Below are 20,773 nucleotides of genomic sequence, written 5' to 3'. Positions count from 1 at the left end.
AAAACAATGTCTAATTGGGCAAGATCTGTAAGACAGATTCTAAAACAATTGATTTACTATGTCAATCTAAATTTTGGCTAATGAGGATAAAATATTTGGATGAAATAAGACAAACTGGCAAGATGTTTTGGGCTCAACTAGATGGCAAACGTGGCCTCTTCACTGTGTATGGTTTATGGGTGAATTACTAATCCACTATAGGTGAATTATTAATTCTCAGCTGGATAAGTATAAGGTTAGACCTGTGTTGAACATGTAAATGGTCTAAAGGATTAACCAGAATTCCTCTTAAAATGGTTTTAATGCCATTCATAGAATTGCTTGATGAGGACTGACAATATTGATGAGGGCTGGATAGATGTTTTAGGACTATTAGGTAAAGGAGGAAGGATCTTTATAGACCCCAACAGGAACAATAATTTTAATTTTAAGCATTATACAGCACACCAGAAAGCTGCTCCGTAAGTCTTTAACTTTTCCCAATCTAATCTAAATTGTATATTCTCCTTAAAAGTCCATGAAACAATCCAACCTTATTCAAAACTTCAAACTTCATTCTGTCCAGAACATTTTCCTCTCTCTTGTCATTTCTCTCCTCTCCATGTTCCCAAATATCTTCCATCTGCCAAAGATCAGCACAAATCCAATCTTCTTTACAAGGCCTTACCTAAATCCACCAGCACACCTTCATTTGATGTTCCCCCTGTTATGAGCTGCGATTATCTATATTGTTCAGCTTAAACTCAAACATATCTAATCTGTTTTATTTATATAACTAATGTATTTATGTTTTATCTCCCTAAGTGACTAGTTCCATTCTAACATTTTTTGGTGTACTTCCTTCAGTACGTTATTAGACATGATAGAAACTTAAAAACTATATAAATAGTTATTTTGGTCAGTGGAAAATTACAACATTAATAAGGTTAATCTTAGGATTAAATCATATATACATATATATGATATATATAGAAAATCTGGCTAGCTGTGTTTTTGTTCTGCAACTACAAAAATATACTTCCAAGTCTATCCTGTTGTTTTGAAATGTGAACTGGTAAGGCAAGGAAGCTGAGTGAGGCATAACAGTAACACACATTTAACATTCCTACTCAGGAGTGGGGGAAGATGGCACTCAGAAAGAAGTTCTACTAATGGTAGGTGGAAAACGTGATCTTTGTACATGAATTACATTACTTTGAAGTTAGTGCATAATTTGTGTTCCTTAATAAAGATGTAGATTTGTGGTTACCAGAGATGGGGTGAGGGGAGGGGAAATTGGATGAAGGCAGTCAAAAGGTACAAACTTCTAGTTATAAGATAAATAAGTACTAGAGATATAATGTACAATATGATGAAGTTAACATTTCTGTATGTTATATATGAAAGTTGTTAAAAGAGTAAATCTTAAGAGTTCTCATCACAAGGAAAATTTTTTTTTCTATTTCTTTAATTTTGTATCTCTATGATGTTCACTTATTTTGACAATCATTTCATGATGTATGTAAGTCAAATCATTATGCTATACACCTTAAACTTATACAGTACTGCATGTCAATTATATCTCAATAAAACTAGAAGAAAAAAAACCAAACCAAATAACAACAAAAAACAAGTTGATTTGGAATTTTCTATAAGTAAAATAATAAAATTCACACTAGAAAGAGAAAATTTAGAAAGGAAAACTGTCGTTAAGAAACATCAAGTATTTCAGAAACATCTATAGGAAAAAAACCCCCACTGATATGCAATAACATTGAATTCTATGGATCTATTAAAAGGATGAGATAGAAAGTGGATATAAAAGATTTCTGCTTAGTTGTTTACTATTCAGACTTGCAAGTTATATAACTTTTAAAAACATGCTGGTCTGTTTTCTTATTTCCTAAATTAATTTTTTTTCTTGTCTTCCTCTAATTGCTCTCTTTTCTGCTGCCTTCCTCAAAGTCCTCTAAGAGTGAGTTTTATTTCTCACTCTGAATTTTACATTTCTCTGTTTTTCTGGTTCTACTGGAGATTATTTTACTTCTATGTTACTGAATATATGGATTTATAACTCAAGTTAGATAAAGATTACTCATCAACTTTTCACTAAGGCTGGATTAAATTTAAGTAGGGGTAATGTCCCAGGTTCTGGCTAAAGCTTCATCCTCTAATCCAGACATTCTTCTTTAATAGTAATATTAATATTATTCTATCTATATTTAATTAGGAAGTTTTTTCCTACAGAGACGTGGCTCAAAGTAGTAACAATGTAGCAGAAAGTTATATAAACCACCAAGTAATTACCACTTTCCCATTATTAACTGGGTAGTACCAGTCTCCTATTATTTTAGGATATAAATGAATTTACCATATATGAATCTGGAATAAAGCAAACATTCTTCCAGAAAAGAAAAACACTTGACCTTACTATTATTGTAATTAAAACAAACTGACAGTGTAATTAAAGGTTTGCTTTAACTACTTATGTAACAGAAATATACAGTTGTTAGCATATACTCTAGTGTTCAGAATATTTCAAAAATATTATGCAAAATCTCTCTAAGTAGTTTTAGATCAGGGAGGAGTTTATTTTGATATAATTGAGAAGTATGAAAATGGATAAAAAACAAATAGGCAAATCCAAAAGGAAAAGATTTTTTTTATATAAAGAAACCTGCATCTTTTAAGATCTATCCTAATTCTAAGAACTTCCCATATCATGGAAAAAATATTAAAAATAGCAATTTGATATATCTATATGGCACTTAATATAATTCGGTAAGGCAAGTATTACCAAAAAATATATTTTAAAAATATGTGGGTTAACTGAGGCTCAAAGATGTTCAGTGAATTGCCCTGGGATCAAATCATTAATTAAGAAGGAACAATCAGAACTAGAGAAGTCTTCTCACTGATAATCACAGGCTGTTCTCATTATACAGGGCTCTCTTCTATTAATATCAACTGGTGCTTCCTTAACTGGTGGTTTAAGAAAAATACTGCTGCCTCTAAATATCAAATGAAAGCCTCATTCTGTAATAAATATGACATTTTATTATACAATAATTTCCATGTTGAACCACTCCATTAATTTGAGATAGTCTTTTAAAGTATATTCTCTAACCTAATTACAATATTATCCCCAAAGTCCTTACGTTTTAATAATTGTAGAGGCAGAGGTATCCGTATCAATGTACACCCAGAAATGTAAGATGCTGTGGTCAAAAAATACCATTTTCAGAAACATAGAGCAAAAAATAGATGTAGGTGCATTTTCAAAAGCAAAATATATTAACCATTCAGTTAACTGAAGATTATTTGTAAATGACATCTTATTACTTCTGTAGTATGAACAGGAAATAGCCTCACCAAACCACAGATGTATAACAGTTCCTATTCCATATAAACAGTTTAAAATTTCCAAGTATAAAAGCTTATTAGAATTAATTTAAACATTTCATCATCTTTCCTTGGTATTCACTCAGCAGTAAAATGTCTTAAGAAGGGGAAGAGGGAGTTAGCTAGAAAGAAAAACATTTAATTAATGCCTACCTTATGCATTAATTTATTTAGTTTCTTTACTTATTACAGTTGACCCTTTAACAACATGGGGGTTAATTCGTGCATAATTTATAGTCGGCCCTCTGTATCTGCAGTTCCTCCACATCTGTGGATTCACCAACCATAGACCATGTAATATTGTAGCATTTACTGTTGAAAAATATCCATGTTTAAGTGGATCCATGCAGTTGAAACCCATGTTATTCGACGGTCAAGTGTATTAGGAAAATAGAAAGTTTTGTTGTTGCAATACATACACTGATTTTTCACGATAAGCTACATTTTCAGAAAAATAAAGAATTTCATTTTTAAAAAACTAACCTGTCTACTTCATCTCGAGCCACAATGTCTCCTTTCTTTAAGGCTTTTATAGCAAACATTTCATTAGTGTGTTTATATTCAGCCAAAAGCACCTGAAATGAGATTAAAATAATTATTTCCCGTGTGAGTTATTACTTTTGTAGGCATTCCAAGAAAATTTAAAAGATTACCTTTCCAAAATGTCCTCTACCCAAGACAGCACAACACCGGAAGTCTTGTAGATTAAACTGAAACATTTGTTGAGATCTGAAAACAGTAATGTCAATCAAAAATAAGGCGAAAGTATGGGACTAAACATGTAGCAAAGCTGTGTACATATTCTTTACCTTCTGTCCTCAAGTTCATGAATATCACTACATTCTAGGCCTGATTGAGGAATATCAGGCTCATATTCAGATTGAGATTTTGGAAGTAGTCTATTTCTGTCATTCTCAGTATCAAAAACTGTTTCTGAAACCTGTAAAATATTAAACACTCATTAAATCATAGAAACATTCAGAAAACAACTTATTAGGTAAGGATAGTTAAAGAAAAAAATGTTAAAAGTTGATATAAATATGAGTGAGAAAATAAAATTCAGATATTGGATATTCATTTTTATGGTTATTAATTATATATTACTCTTATCTAAAAAAGGTAAAAAAATGAATACATTGGAAAAAACAAAAACACTAATTTGAAAAGATACACGAGCCCCAATGTTCACAGAAGCACTGTTTACAATATAGCCAGTTACACAGAAGCAACCCAAGTGGCCATCAACAGACGATTGGTTTAAGAAGATGTGGTACATACAGATGGCCAACAGGCACATGAAAAGATGCTCATCATCACTAATTATTAGAGAAATGCAAATCAAAACAACAATGGGGTACCACCTCACACCAGTCAAAATGGCCATCATTAAAAAGTCTACAAATCATAAATGCTGGAGAGATGTAGAGAAAAGGGAACCCTCTTACACTATCGGTGGGAATGTATTTAAATTGGTACAGCCATTATAGAAAACAGTATGGAGGTTCCTCAAAAAACTAAAAATAGAGTTGCCATATGATCCAGCAACTCCACTCCTGGGCATATACCCAGATGAATTCTAATTCAAAAAGATACACGCACCCTTATGTTCATAGCAGCACTATTTACAATAGCCAAGACATGGAAACAACCTAAATGTCCACCAACAGATGAATGGATAAAGAAGATGTGATATATATATATATATACACATATATATATATAGCACACATATACATACAATGGAATTACTCAGCCATTAAAAAGAAATAATGTCATTTGCACCAACATGGATGGACCTAGAGATTATCATGCTAAGCAAAGTAAGTCAGAAAGAGAAAGACAAATACCATATATCACTTACATGTGGAATCAAAAATAAAACACAAATGAACGTATCTATGAAACAAAAACAGACTCACAAATATAGAGAACAGACTTGTGGTTGCTAAGGGGGAGGGGGTTTGGGGGAGGGAAGGATTGGGAGTGTGGGATTAGCAGGTGCAAACTATTACATACAGGATGGGTAAACAACAAGGTCCTACAACATAGCACAAGGAACTATATTCAATATTCTGTGATAAACCATAATGCAAAGGAATATGAAAAAGAATATATATATGTATAACTGAGTGACTTTGTTATACAGCAGAAATTAAACACAACACTGTAAACCAACTTCAATAAAATTTTTAAAAAATGTGTGTGTGTGTGTACACACACACACACACACACACACACACACTGGAATATTACTCCCCCCCCAAAAAAGAATGAAATAATGCCCTCTACAGCAACATGGATGGACGTAGAAAATATTATGCTTAGTGAAGTAAGTCAGACAGAGAAATAAATAGTATATGATATCACTCATATGTAGAATCTAAAAAATAATACAAATGAATGTATATACAAAACAGAAACAGACTCATAGATTTAGAAAACAAACTTGTGCTTACCAAGGGGAGGAGGAAGGGGAGAGGGACAATTTAGGGGTATGGAATTAACAGATACAAACTACTATATATAAAATGGATAAGCAATAGGATATACTGTATAGCACAGGGAATTATACCCATTATCTTGTACTAACCTATAATGAACTAGAATCTGAAAAAATACTGAATCACTATGCTGTACAGCTGAAACACAATGTTGTAAATCAACCATATTTCAATTTAAAAAAATGAATACATTACTTTCATCTTACATGCATTTTCAAAAATCATGTTAACCTAGTTAGAAGATGCACAGTGTTTCAGGCAACATGTCATCCAATATCAGCCATGCTCCTGTGCTCCTAGATTAAGCAGCCTATTCCATCTCTCCTGGCTCATGAGCATCCAGAGGTTTTTATGTTTCATTCACAAGAAACATAAACAACACAGTTCACACAGGCATTTTTTAACTAAAATGTTAAATGAGATGTTTTTAACATCTCATTCACTATGATGCTTTTACTGGTAATTCATTTGGTGAAAAGGAATTATACAAGGTTTAAAATGCCTTACCTGTCCTTGTGTATCCAAATCTCTTAATTCAGCAGATTCATCTATTTCTCCAAGGGAAGAATCACGTGGTGGGGCCAGAGGAGGCTCAGGTTCAAGATCAAAGTCCAATTTGGTTACTGCAGAATCACTTATAAAAGATAAAGCAATTCACCAAAAGCAGTAATCAAAAGTATATATTTTAAATAACTTTACAATTAAGGCAAACAATTTTATTGTTTTAAAAGTAAGCAGAGCACTAGTTTCAAAATACTATTTGGAAAAAATGAGACTTTTAATAGGCTCACTGTAATCAATATGTACAAATGTCACAATAACTATTTTATAAAAGAAATGCTTAAAAATCTTAAGACACATACCTAGCTGGAGGTGCTAGTTCAGGGATGTGTACATCAACCACTGGCACCGTAGGAGGCACAGGGGCTTGAGGGCTGAAGGTGCCAGAATGATTTACTGTAGGAATAGCTCTTCTCACTAGTCTTCCCCAAGTGGCAATATTAATATTCATTTGAGGAGCTCTGAGAAATGTTTTGCCTGTGGATATTGTAAATAAAGAAAACAGAACAAGTATTTTTTAAATATATTACCAAAAGCCATAATTTAAGAATTCATATTCATCGGTTTATAACTTATGAAGAAAAAACAATATTTGTCACTTAAAAAACCAGTTCCTAACTATTCATTATTAAAGGCTAGTGCAAAAAAGCAAAATCAGTTTTAAAAATAAATACGTAGGAATTGCTCATTTAAGTCTAGTAACGGTATGTGGTTAAGGTTTTAAAAACAGAATTCTTATCTTTTAGAGATACTAACTGTAATATTTATGGATGAATCTATATGATGTCTGGGTTTGCTTCAAATAATCTGAGGAAGCTGTGAGTGATGGAACACAGATGAAACAAAATTGGACATAACCTGACTGTCATTGAAGCTGAGTGATGGCACATCACACTAGTCTCTATACTTATGCATGTTTCAAATTTTCCGTAACAAAATTTAGAAGTAAATAATTGAACAAATAAGAAGAAAACAAAAAGAAAAGATGGATATCACTTTTTAAATAGTATATACATTTTTAAAGTATTTAAGATAACACCAAAACACTTTGTACTTGATTTCTCAGTAATTACCTTGTTGTTTCGAAAAAATTTTCTTTTGTCTTTGGAGTTTTGGTCTTCTTTCAATAACTGGATTAAAAAAGGTAACCTGCAGTGAAGAAAATTCAAGTTGACATGACTATAGCATTAGATTTATGGTTCACGAAATTCAATAAACTTGCAAGTTTGAAAACTTAGAGAATCTGAGATATAATTTAGTTCCATCTCCTCATTTTCTAGATGAGAAAACAGACCTAGAGAGGATAAATGACTTGTCTTAGGGTAACATACCTATTTAGTGGCAGAGTTGAGCCAAGAATTCAAGGTGTCTGCCATTCAGCCTAATACTCTTCCCACTTCTACATCATGTTGCCTACATATATAATTTCAATGGTAGTTATGCATATTTAATAAAATACATTTATTACCTCTGCAAATAAAGTACCCTGCGGTTCCAAATAGAGACACATGCCATGCCGTTGGTTGTCTAAAAAATCTTCTAACCTCAGAAATTTTACAGCACACAGAGATCGCCAATCACGCCAATAAACTGAAATTTCCAGTTCACGTGACTAGAATAATTAAATAAAAAATAAAGAAAACAGGGAACACATCATTGGACACACATGTGAATAAAATATTATAAAATATATAAAATACAAATACAATAAACAAAGATAACATATACAACGGTTGCACTATTTTAAAGAGTGCTTTTATAATGTTTCTCTATTATATATTACTTTAACAAACTTACACATTTTAACTAAAAGGAACACATTCATATCCCAACATTCTCCAGTTAAGGTATTCCTTTTAGATAAAGAATACACAACTGGGAACAATCAATACATTTGAATGACCACCGAAACTCTTTCCATCTCAGAGCTTCAATCTTTTGGATTTTCCTTCTCCTATTGGCTTCATAGGCTGTGCTGTTGCTAGACTTCAATGTTCACCTCAAAGAACCCATTTCAAACCTTCTTATTTCTTTATCCCAATGTTGATCAGGAAAAGGTCTGTGAATAGCATTTATTCTCCACTTTCAGTGTGCCACACACTATGCCAAACACTTTAAGAATGTTAGGTCATTTAATCTTCTAAAGAATACCACCGGGTAATAAGACCAGTGATTACAGGGGCCTGCGTAGGTAGGTAGCAAACAGGAAACTAAGTTTTATACAGAAAAATGTTCATTTATTACAACATCAAACACAACAAAACGAAACAAAAAAGCCCCCCCAAAACCAGGGACAACTTAAGAGTATTATACCATATCTACATGAGGGAACATTCTGTAGTCATTAAAAATAATGCTTATGTGGAAAATATATTTAAGGTTTTAACCATCAATTATTAAATGTACTTGTAGGACACAGTTTATAAGCTGGAGGTCAAGCCATAAATTGACCTCTACATATAAGTCATAATCTGCATATATTTTAATTATAAAGCATAAGACTTCTCCATTATTTTGTTTTTCAGGATTTTGTGGATCACCCACAAAAAGAGATAAATGTTTTTCCCTTTAGGCTCAACAAAGTAATAAATTACTTCTTTCATATAAAAACTTTCAATTTGTGAACTTATGCATCTTATTATCTAAGCTTCTAGTAGGCATAATAAAAAGCCATTTGACTTTAAATAATAAAACTAGTTGATGCAAATGAACACAGAAAACACTTATAAAAAACAGAACATGAAAAAAATGAGTCAAGACACAATGTGCCAAAAGGTCTCATAGACAGAAAAAAAGGACTAGAAAAAGATATCTTGGCAGTGAGTATATGAGCTCAGGACTTCCTACCTCATTGCTTCTCTCTGACACATAATTACTATGGGAGAGAATACTTGTCAGGAAAGGGTAAGGATGAGTAGAGGATAATTATTTTAAGACCAGCAAATGGCATTTAGAAGTGGTGGGTATTAATGCTATAATATTCCATTCAAGTTAAAATTTTAAGTATTTTGAAAACAGTTATTTTGGGAAATAAACTACATAACTGAACCAGGGGTTGGTAATTTAGACTACTTTATTTTAGATTAGAAAAGGAGAGGTCTACGTTCTCCTATCTTCTTCCACGGTATCAGGGAGGAAAACTTGTTATGGATAAGGCAAATGCAAGTGGTATAGATACTAGGGACGAAATTAGTAATTCTTAAAAGTTCTTATACTTTTCACACTGCTAAAATTGTAAGAGTATATCTTTCTCTGGATGAGAGAAGGTCAAATCACCTCCTTTATATTTTTTCTAGCCACTCTGGTAAAACTCACATATTAACTCATTTCTCTTTCCTCTGTCTGTTTATTCCGTTCTTCAACCTGAAGTATGTTAGAAACACCTGAGATTTGGGATGGAAGGTTATCTTAAGGCCTACATTAGCTTTCCTGGAGTTCTACATGAAATTTTAGGTATAAAGCTCTTCACTTTTTGTTACTTTGCATTGTTCCCTGTATCACTCTCTCTACAATTTAAGGGGGGAGAGTGGCTACAGTCCAAAGCAGATTAAGATATTTTATGTCTACTCATAACACTGTTGCATGGAACCCCAATCCTCCTTTAACTCCTAACATCTACTGCAATTCAGTAAAGCAGGGATATAGTATCTGAAAAGCAAAGTACTCTCTATATAGGGAAATGCCACTGATATTTATTGAATTTAAACTGCAAGTATGACTGCTCATTTGCTGGCAATTTTCCAGATGAAGCAGGTCCATTCCATAAAGCAAGGGCATGTTTGTAGGTAATGTCAAACCTCAAGAGCAACAAAATTCTACATGGAGTAAAACCACTGCCAAAATAGCTGAGCAGTATGATCTGAGCTAAGTACAGATTGGCAATACTGGCAAACTGTCCCAACTTGTGTTTCATTTTGTCGTCTTATGAATCTGAACCTAGGATCAAAGAAGAAACTGTGGTAGAACTAAGGAATCTATGGTTTGTCTGAAGTCTCTGTAAGGCCCAAAAGTAAATAGTAGCTACTTTTTCTAAAGTAGTTGGCATGATGATTTGATACACATATACATATATATACTAATAAAGAATTCCTCCCATCTAATTAACACATCTATCACCTATTTTACACACACACACACACACACACACACACACACACACAAAATATTTATATTTGGTAAGAACATTTAAGTTCTGTTCTCTTAGCAAATTTCATTCACACAATATAGTATTATTAACTAGTCACCATTATACATTGCACTATACATTAGATGCTCAGACCTTATTTATCTTATAACTGAAAGTTTGTACCTTTTTACCAACCTCTCTGTACAAGCATTTTTCTACTCTTGGTTTCTATGAGTTTGACTTTTTAAGATTTCACATGTAAATGATACCACGTAATATTTGTCTTTCTCTGTCTGACTTCTTTCACTTAGGATAATGTCCTCAGGTCCAACCATGTTGTCACAATGGCAGTTTTTCCTTCCCTCTCATGGTTAAATAATATTCCATTGTATATATGTACCACATTTTCTTTATCCATTCATCTTTTAATGGACACAGACTGTTTCCAGATATTGGCCATTGTGAATAATGCTGCAATGAACATGGGAGTGCAGATATCTCTTCAATATCCTGTTTTCATTTCCATTGAATATATACCAAGAGTTGGATTGCTGGATCATATGGCAGTTCTATTTTTAATTTTTTGAGGCACCTCCATACTGTTTTCCACATTGGCTGAACCAATTTATTCCCACCAACAGTGCACAAGGGTTCCTTTTTCTCCACATCCTCGCCAACACTTATCTCTTGTTTTCTTGATGACAGCCATGCTAACATGTGATATCTCACTGTGGATTTGAATTGCATTTCCCTGATGATTAGTGATGTTGAGCACCTTTTCATGTAATTGTTGGCCATCTGGATGTCTTCTTTAGAAAAATGTCTATTCAGTTTCTTTGCCCATTTTAAATCAGATTATTTTTTTGTTGTTCTTGCTATTGAGTTGTGCAAGTTCTTTATATATTTTGCAATATTAATTTCTTATCTGATAGATGACTTGCAAATATTTTCTCCCATTCTGTAGATTGCCTTTTCATTTTCTTGATGGTGTCCTTTGCTGTGCACAAGCTTTTTGTTAGTAACTACTTCTTTTTTTAATTTAATTTTAATTTTTGGCCACACTATGCGGCTTGTGGGATTTTAGTTCCCTGACCAGGGATCGGACCCGGGCCCTTGGCAGTGAGAGCATGGAGTCCTAACCACTGGTTGTCAGGGAGTTCCCAGTAACTACTTCTTAATAAATGGAACTACTGGGCATTTCTTTTGGCCTAGAGACGCACTGTAAAAAAATTACTGGAACACTGAGGATGTTGTGAATCGAGAAAGTTTGGGAACCTCTGATAGGTGAAAATGAGAGGGAGATTTCACTGCTGAAAAGGAAAGAAAGGGCAAAAAGCAAATTTTCTGCAGCTACTAAAAGAGAGAAAATTATTCAAAGCATGGAAAATTCAAAAGCCAAGGAAAGGTGAGATTTGTAAAGGTGCACATGTCAGGTGTCACATTAATTGGTCTCTTCCTTTGATTATTTGGTCTTCTATGGGCTTCTGAGGACAACATAGGCTTGGGAAACATCAACCCAGCAGTAAAGAGACTGCACACTCAAAAAGAGTTTAAGTTTTAAAAATTGGCTATCTATGAAGGTAAGATTCAGGTTAGGGAATCAACAAGGATGGAAGTATCTGAGGATTAGCTACAGTAGAAATCTATTACCACTCCTAGCCTGAATGAGCAAGAAGAAACAGTTATCAGAATTCAGTGAGAACTGGATCTTGGAAAAGGGACTGTCAAACAGGAACTGTAGCCATAGATGAACACTGCTGTAAAAAAGGGAAGGAGAGAAGGAAACAAACACCCTGATTACCCTCTCCTCCTGCCCTTAGATCGTCTAACATTGTCTCCCCTTTCATGTCAGAGCCCACTGATTCAAACCCGCAGCTATCAGCCTCCAGAGACAAAGAGAGGGACAGGGAAGGGGACCATCAGAATCTACTATGCGGCAAAGAGAAAACTACCACCTCAGGAAACAGTAATATCTGTTTTCAGTTCAGGAGTTCAATGAGGGTGATTCTCAGCTGGAACTAATGTGACAAAAAGAAGGAAACCTTAGGATCTTTTGGGAAAATGAGAAACACAGAGAAGACTGAAACTGAGATAATGGAGAATACAAAGCTATGACCTCTGCTTGAAAAGTCTGCCCCCTATAGATGTGGGAGCAGAAAAGAAAACAATTGTGATACAAACTATTTAGTGCTGTAACAGTTATATATAACTGCACCCTATATCAATTCACATCCCAGAAAAAGTTCCAAAGACTCACTATTATTCCAAACCTATTACAAACTTTTCTGCCTCAGTGTATACACATATAGTTCCTATTTCTAATCATGTATCTTATTTCCCAACCAAAACCTACATACCTATAAAGACAAGGTTGAAGGATGCTATGGGGGCATCAGTAAGGAAATGGTAAAGGGTAACAATAGTTTTAGGGTAAACAGAGAAGAAAATGAAATTTTCTGATGGCCCCTTCCTAAACTCCTTCCTGAAGAATCAAGGAAATGGAAATGTTTGACCAAACATCTAGCTGTGTGGTAACAAAGAAGTAAAAGAGCCAGAGGAGTAACAATAATAACATAAGCTATCATTTACAGCAAAACCATTATGTACAAGGGGTTAAACTAGGTGCTTTATGCAGATTTGGTAACAGTTTAGGATACTAAATTAAGATTTCAGAACGATTCATTGCTAAAATGACAAGGAGCAAAGGTATACTGGGGTTGATGCATTCAAAGAAGTTTGAAATAATATGTTAAATGGGTTGTTGTTTAGATAGTTAGATGTTTAAAATCCCCCATAATGATGATGGGATGCTGGAGTGAAGAACCAAAGTCCTTAAGGATACTGGCAAGTGCCTGGTGGTCAAGAGATGATAGAGGGATGGGGGGAAAAGAGAATTATATATATAGTTCATTGGCTCAGAGAACTCATATAGCCTCAGAGGATATGATGTGTCATTTGATAGTAATAGAATTGGAAGCAGCAAAAGAGGTAAAAAGGGTAAGTATTATTATAGCTCCATTATAAGTTAAAAGACAGCAACTCAAGAATAAAGTACCTAGGAATAAACTTACCTAAGGAGGTAAAAGACCTGTACTCAGAAAACTATAAGATACTGATGAAAGAAATCAAAGATGACACAAACAGATGGAGAGATATACCATGTTCCTGGATTGGAAGAATCAACATTGTGAAAATGACTATACTACCCAAAGCAATCTACAGATTCAGTGCAATCCATATCAAATTACCAATGGCATTTTGCACACAATTAGAACAAAAAACTTTACAATTTGTATGGAAGCAACAAAAGACCCCGAATAGCCAAAGCAATCTTGAGAAAGAAAAACCGAGCTGGAAGAATCAGGCTCCCTGACTTCAGACTATACGACAAAGCTACAGTAATCAGGACAGCATGGTCCTGGCACAAAAACAGAAATACAGCTCAACAGAACAGGACAGAAAGTCCAGAGATAAACCCACGCACCTATGGTCACCTAATCTATGACAAAGAAGGCAAGAATATACAATGGAGGAAAGACTGTCTCTTCAATAAGTGGTGCTGGGAAAACTGGACAGCTACATGTCAGAGAATGAAATTAGAATACTACCTACACCATACACAGAAATAAACTCAAAATGGATTAAAGACTGTTCTGAATGTAAAGTCAGATACTATAAAACTCTTAGAGGAAAACATAGGCAGAACACTCTTTTATCGCAGCAAGATTTTTTTCTACTCACCTCCTAGAGTAATGAAAATAAAAACAAAAATAGACAAATGGGACCTAATTAAACTTGAAAGCGTTTGTACAGCAAAGGAAACCATAAACACAACTAAAAGACAAGCCTCAGAATGTGAGAAAATATTTGCCAACAAAGCAACCGACAAAGAATTAATCTCCAAAATATACAAATGGCTCATGCAGCTCAATATCAAAAAAAGAAACAACCCAATCAAAAAATGGGTGGAAGACCTAAACAGACATTTCTCCAAAGACGACATACAGATGGCTAAAAAGCACATGGAAAGATGCTCAACATCACTAATTATTAGAGAAATGCAAATCAAAACTGCAATGAGGTACCACCTCACACTGGTCAGAATGGCCATCATCAAAAAATCTACAAACAATAAATGCTGGAGAGGGTGTGGAGAAAAGGGAACCCTCCCACACTGTTGGTGGGAATGTAAAACTGGTACAGCCACTATGGAGAACAGTATGAAGGTTCCTTAAAAAACTAAAAATATAGCTACCATATGATCCAACAATCCCACTCCTGGGCATATATCCAGAGAAAAACATGATTCGAAAATATACATGCACCCCAGTGCTCACTGCAGCACTATTTACAACAGCCAGGACATGGAAGGAACCTAAATGTCCATCATGGAGGAATGGATAAAGAAGATGTGGTACATATATACAATGGAATATTACTCAGCCATAAAAAAGTATGAAATAATTCCATTTGCAGCAACATGGACTGGACCTAGAGATTGTCATACTGAGTGAAGTAGGTCAGACAAAGACAAATATCATATGATATCGCTTATATGTGGAATCTAAAAAAAGGGTACAAATGAACTTATCTACAAAATAGAAATAGAGTTACAGATGTAGAAAACAAACTTATTTGTTTACCAGGGGGTTACCAGGGGGTAAGGAGGGGGGTGGGATAAATTGGGAGATTGGGATTGACATATATGCAATACTATATATAAAACAGATGATCAATAAGGACAGTACAGCACAGGGAACTCTACTCAGTACTCTGTAATGGCCTATATGGGAAATGAATTTAATAAAGAGTGGATATATGTATATGTATAACTGATTCAGTTTGCTGTACACCTGAAACTAACACACACTGTAAATCAACTATACTCTAATAAATATTAAAACAAACAAACAAACAAAAAATAGCATCTCAGATTAAACAATATGCCGAATGTGGGAATTCCCTGGCAGTCCAGTTGTTAGGACTTGGCATTTTCACTGCAATGGCCTGGGTTCAATCCCTGGTCAGAGAACTAAGATCCTGCAAGCCACGTGGTACAGCCAAAAACAACAGTAGTATGCTGAATGTTAGCTCACACATGGAAGAAATTAAAATTTCTTTGTATTTCTATTCTATGGCTTGTTCTATATTAAGATGTTTCACACCCCATTTAGATGTTTGCATGCATTTTTATCCTTTTATAGGGAGGAAAGCATCTTGCTCATTATCATGGTTTCTATGAGGAATAATTTTCATTATTCTCCTAAATATCTAGGTCTCCACCTTAACCCTCTTATTCATCTCCTGGAGTGAGTTATCTGATAAAAGACTGGGAGAGAAACTGGACATGAATAATCCAGTCCATTTCTTCCTTCCTTCCTTGAGAGCTGGGCTGTTAAATGGAAGTATACAATTTGTTTTTCTCTGCTATGCCTTAAGTTTTATATGAGCTGGAGCCCACAATGATCTAAGGGACTGAGTATATAGCCCCATTATTGTTGCACACCCAACCACACTTTCAAATATCAGCTCATAATGACATTTTACTTTCCATTAGGCACACCTTTCTTTATTTTAACTAGTTCAGAACTTGGGTAAGGAAGAGCCCCACATACAAAACTTCCCATCATTTTCTTAACGGCTCATTTTAAGACAGCCAAGGGTGGCCATATATTTCACCAAATCTGCAATATGATAAACAGAGATTATGAAATGGATCTCAGGATAAATAAAGACAATTAATTCAGGGAGAAGAAAACGTAAAACTGATATCCTCTAAAATGTAAGAGAGGATATTATCCCCGTGAGAGGAAAACAAGATATTTAAAAGAATAAACTTTTAGAAATTAAAAATATAATATCAGATATAAGTTTGTCAATCAAATCTTGGCAAATAAAAGTATCAAACTTTCCCAGAAAGCAGAACAAAAAGACACACTGACAGACAATAGATAAAAGATAAGAAAATCAGAGGGTCAATCTAAAAGGTTCAATTAGCAAGAGAGACACTGAAAATGAAGAGGAAATTATCAAATAAATGCGATTTCTCAAATCTGAAGAATGAGCTTTCAAAACTGAAGGTGCCACACAGTATCACAAAGAGTGAAAACCACCTACGCCTAAGGTACACCATTAAGAAATCACAGAACCCCAGGGAAAAAAAGATAAAAATCTTTAAATCTTTAAAAAAGAAAAAGCAAATCAAAATCAAAGATTAGAAATCAAAGACACGTAAGCAATCTCAACTACAATACTAGAATACAATTCCTTAAAATTCTTAATGAAAATAATCTCCAACCTAGAATTCTAGACTCCAAGCATGACAGCAGAATAAAGATATTTCAGATATGCAAGATCTCTAAAACTTTCATTCACTCTTTTCTCAGCATGTAAATGTGGGATATGATCCACCAAAATGAGGAAGTAAAACAAGAAAGCTGAAAGAGAAATTCAAGACTCAGGTGATCCAATAGGATTATGGTGAAAGATAAAAGCTATATGGCAGTCATTTAAATTGGAGCAGAAAGATGTAAGGCTCCAGAAAGGATGTTGCTGGGGAGTAGAGTGGGTCCCAGGATGACTGACAGCTTGCTGATACAACTGCCTACATAGAGTTATTCTAGAGTCCTTCTGGAGATTCTGGTGATAAAGGATAGGTATATAGAAAACTAAGCAAAGCAAAACAAAATAAACAATTAAAAAAAGGGCAATTATTTGCCCAAAGTGAGTCTTGGTACTAAAAAGAGAATGTAATCATGGTATGGAACATGGTTCATCTGTAAACAATATTTACATAGTCATAATAATATAAACACTGAGTTACTGATTTAACCTAATTATTTGGAAGAATGAGGATAGGAGTGTGGATGGTTTAAGAGTAGTATGTATAGGCAATTTCTGAAAATGTGAAACCAATAAATAATAAGAATCCCTTGAGTTCTTGGATACCTTAGCCTCTCACTCCTACCAATATCTACAATCTTTCCACAATCTCAGCTGTTTGAATCCTTCTCTCTGACCATCACCTCCTAACATTCTACTAGCTCACTCTTTCTAGTCCCTCAACATCCACTGGTCCTTCAATGCCACTGTTACTTCTAATCTATTAACCCTATTACATTTTTACTGGCTCTCACTTCCTGGATGTTCTCTTCTTCCTTTTCCATTGATCAGTGAACGTTCTCTAGTACTCTGCTCTTAACAGAACTGGCTCCTGCTAAAATTTTTCTAAGTTTCAGTTCATCCTGTTTCTAATATTCATAAAGATCGTTCTCTATTACATTAGCAAAGTAAATCAAAAGGAAATGTGAATGGGAAAAGGTTAGATATAAAGGGTCCTGCTTTTTATTTCAATCTCTCATGGGAGGATTAAACTTTTACAGCAGGAGGGCTGAGGGAATTCAGAAAAAATGTGAAATTACATAGCTACTGTGTTTATAATAAACATTAAGAAAGAACAAATTTTATAAGAAAATATAAAAAGGGTAACCTGATAACAGAAAGAACACAGAACTGACAGGACACTTCAGAATCCTAGATTATAGCTCAGGCTAGTTATTTAACCCCTAGGCCATAATAATATCCTTATTAATCTGTAAAATGAGGGGGCTGGATTACACCAGCAATTTTCAAAACTTTTTTTTTTAAAGCGGCAAATTCCAAATGACATCTTACCCAGAATCTCAAAACAAAAAGAAAAAAAAAGGGTCTGTGTTGCCATCTGAAATAATTCTGCAGAGCCCTGAGCTCCCAGGAACATAACTGAACTTTTCTAGATCATTCTAGATCTAGATAATTTCTATAGTATCTCAAAACTCAAAAAAGACCTATCTGGGTGTTCCCTGGTGGCCCAGTGGTTAGGATTCTGGGCTTTCACTGCCATGGCCTGGGTTCAGCCCCTCGTTGGGGAACTGAGACCCCACAAGCCACGTGGCGTGACCAAAAATAAAAAATAAATAAATAAAAAGTCCTATGAATTTTTGTATTTTGGAAAGGATAGAAACAGTATAGACAACTTAGTTCCAGAATGTCATAGGAAAGAAACTTGACATTTGAGGCAAAATACTGAGCATGAACATGTCAGTTTAAAATAATATTTTCTATAAATGTTTCTATAAACATTTTCTATAAATAAATATTCTATAAATATAAGGAATAAAGTAAAAGACTAAAAAAAGCACATGAAAAGTAAAATGTACTGTGTAAACAGAAGGATTTATCACAATAAGGAATGTGGACTCCAAAGAGGAGCTTATAATCCAATTAGGGATACATAACATGCATATCAGGAACCCAGAAGGTCTAACTGGCCTCTGGGAGAACAGCTTTACTTAGCTATGCAGTGTCTTCAACGTTTTTAAGGGAGGGTTACTCCAAAGTGGGAAGAAAGTCTGATGCCATGAAGAAGAAAAACAATTTTAGGTGAGAATTAAAAGTGCAAGTAAAAACAACCAATCAACAGTTATCAGTCTTTCTAGTTTTCTAAGCTTGTAGCTTGGGTAATATTAAATTATTTTCTCTTTACCAGGCTTTCATCGTCTTCTGCTGTTTCCTCCTTTTTGCCACTAACTTTCTATCTCATACAAATCACCACAGAGGAAAGAGCAGTTTGAAGGACACTCGAGGTCTAGTACCAGCTCTGAAATTTATCAATATGTAATCACTATGGTTCTCAGTTTCCTTAATTATAAAATGATGGCAAGACACTTAACTACTTTTAAGTTCTATTTTAAATACAAAACTCTAACACAATAACCTGGCTACAAGAGAAATCTTCTAACCAGCCATTTTCCCTTTAACAATAAATGTCTTAAATTTCATTTTGATCATAACACTCATTAAAATCCTATAATTACTTTAAATAGGCTCTGAAATGAAAGAAAATGACATTCAACCAGTTAATTTCCCATTACTTAACATGCTCTTCCATTATACTCAAATTCATAGCCACATGTCACAGCCTAGGGCTAAAGAAAGAACTAAAGTCACTGAGTAGCTAAATGTGCCAGGCAACACAAAGCATTTCTTCTTAACAGTCCTGTAAGCATTATATTTTATCCCCATTTTAGAGATGGTGAAATAAATGCCCAGTAGTAAGGTTATGTATCTTGTCTACCATCAAATATCTAATAAGTAAGTGAATCCAGTTTGTCTGGCTTCAAGACCAATGTTATAGCAAACCTATTAATTTAAGAATGAATGGAAACTGAAACATTTTAGAGTCATAAATATTACATGTATTCACAGTTTAGAAGGAAGATGCAAATATAACAAGACATGTATATAACGATATCCATATACACTAACAACCTCAACTGCATTTCCCTCTCTGGTGGGCTTGACTGAATTATATTGGTCTAACTATTTAATTAAACAGCTAATTTACAGCATGTAACAATACTAGTTCTAGCAAATATCAGAGCTGAAAAAAAATCAGAGTTGAAAACCAGAAAATATCAGACTTGAAAAAAATCTTGGAAGTGTAATCCTTTTCTGATACAACAATTCCCTTAAATCTCTCTTATATGAGTTGCTCATTCAACTTTATTGAGAGAGCCTTAAGAAACTAAAAATAGAGCTACCATATGATCCTGCAATCCCACTCCTGGGCATTACCCGGAGAAAAACATGGTCCGAAAGGATACATGCACCCCAACGTTCACTACAGCGCTGTTTACAATAGATAAGACATGGAAACAGCCTAAATGTCCATCAACAGAGGAATGGATAAAGAAGATGTGGTACATATACACAATGGAATATTACTCAGCCATTAAAAAGAATGAAATAATGCCATTTGCAGCAACATGCATGGACCTAGAGACTGTCATACTGAGTGAAGTAAGTCAGACAGAGAAAGAGAAATATTGTATGACATTGCTTATATGTGGAATCTATAAAAAAAAAAGATACAAATGAACTTATGTAAAACAGAAACAGACTCACAGACTTAGAGAACTAATTTGTGGTTACCGGGGGGCAGGGTGGGAGGGAGGAATAGTTAGGGAGTTTGGGATTGACATGTACACACTGCTATATTTAAAATGGATAACCATCAAGGACCTACTGTATAGCACAGGGAGATCTGCTCAATATTCTGTAACAACCTAATTGGGAAAAGAATTTGAAAAAGAATACATACATGTATATGTATAACTGAATCACTTTGTTGTACACTTGAAACTAACACAACTTTGTTAATCAA

General features: G+C 34.3%; 1 protein-coding gene across 2 annotated transcripts in view; it reads right to left on the bottom strand.

Moving 5' to 3' along the window:
* Positions 1-20,773, bottom strand: part of PKN2 (protein kinase N2) — a 128,985-nt gene that overhangs the window by 15,947 nt on the left and 92,265 nt on the right. For both annotated transcript variants that reach the window (XM_079913503.1, XM_079913504.1), the window contains 7 exons: positions 7,912-8,055; positions 7,517-7,592; positions 6,746-6,920; positions 6,390-6,516; positions 4,191-4,321; positions 4,035-4,110; positions 3,865-3,956 (listed from right to left, as the gene is read on the bottom strand). In XM_079913503.1, the coding sequence (XP_079769629.1) occupies positions 3,865-3,956; positions 4,035-4,110; positions 4,191-4,321; positions 6,390-6,516; positions 6,746-6,920; positions 7,517-7,592; positions 7,912-8,055 (821 nt within the window). The remainder of the gene's footprint in view (positions 1-3,864; positions 3,957-4,034; positions 4,111-4,190; positions 4,322-6,389; positions 6,517-6,745; positions 6,921-7,516; positions 7,593-7,911; positions 8,056-20,773) is intronic.

Source organism: Stenella coeruleoalba (assembly GCF_951394435.1).
Source record: "Stenella coeruleoalba genome assembly, chromosome: 1".
Classification (NCBI taxonomy): domain Eukaryota; kingdom Metazoa; phylum Chordata; class Mammalia; order Artiodactyla; family Delphinidae; genus Stenella; species Stenella coeruleoalba.
The sequence above is the reverse complement of the archived record's forward strand: the minus strand, read 5'-3'. Positions and strand labels throughout refer to the sequence as shown.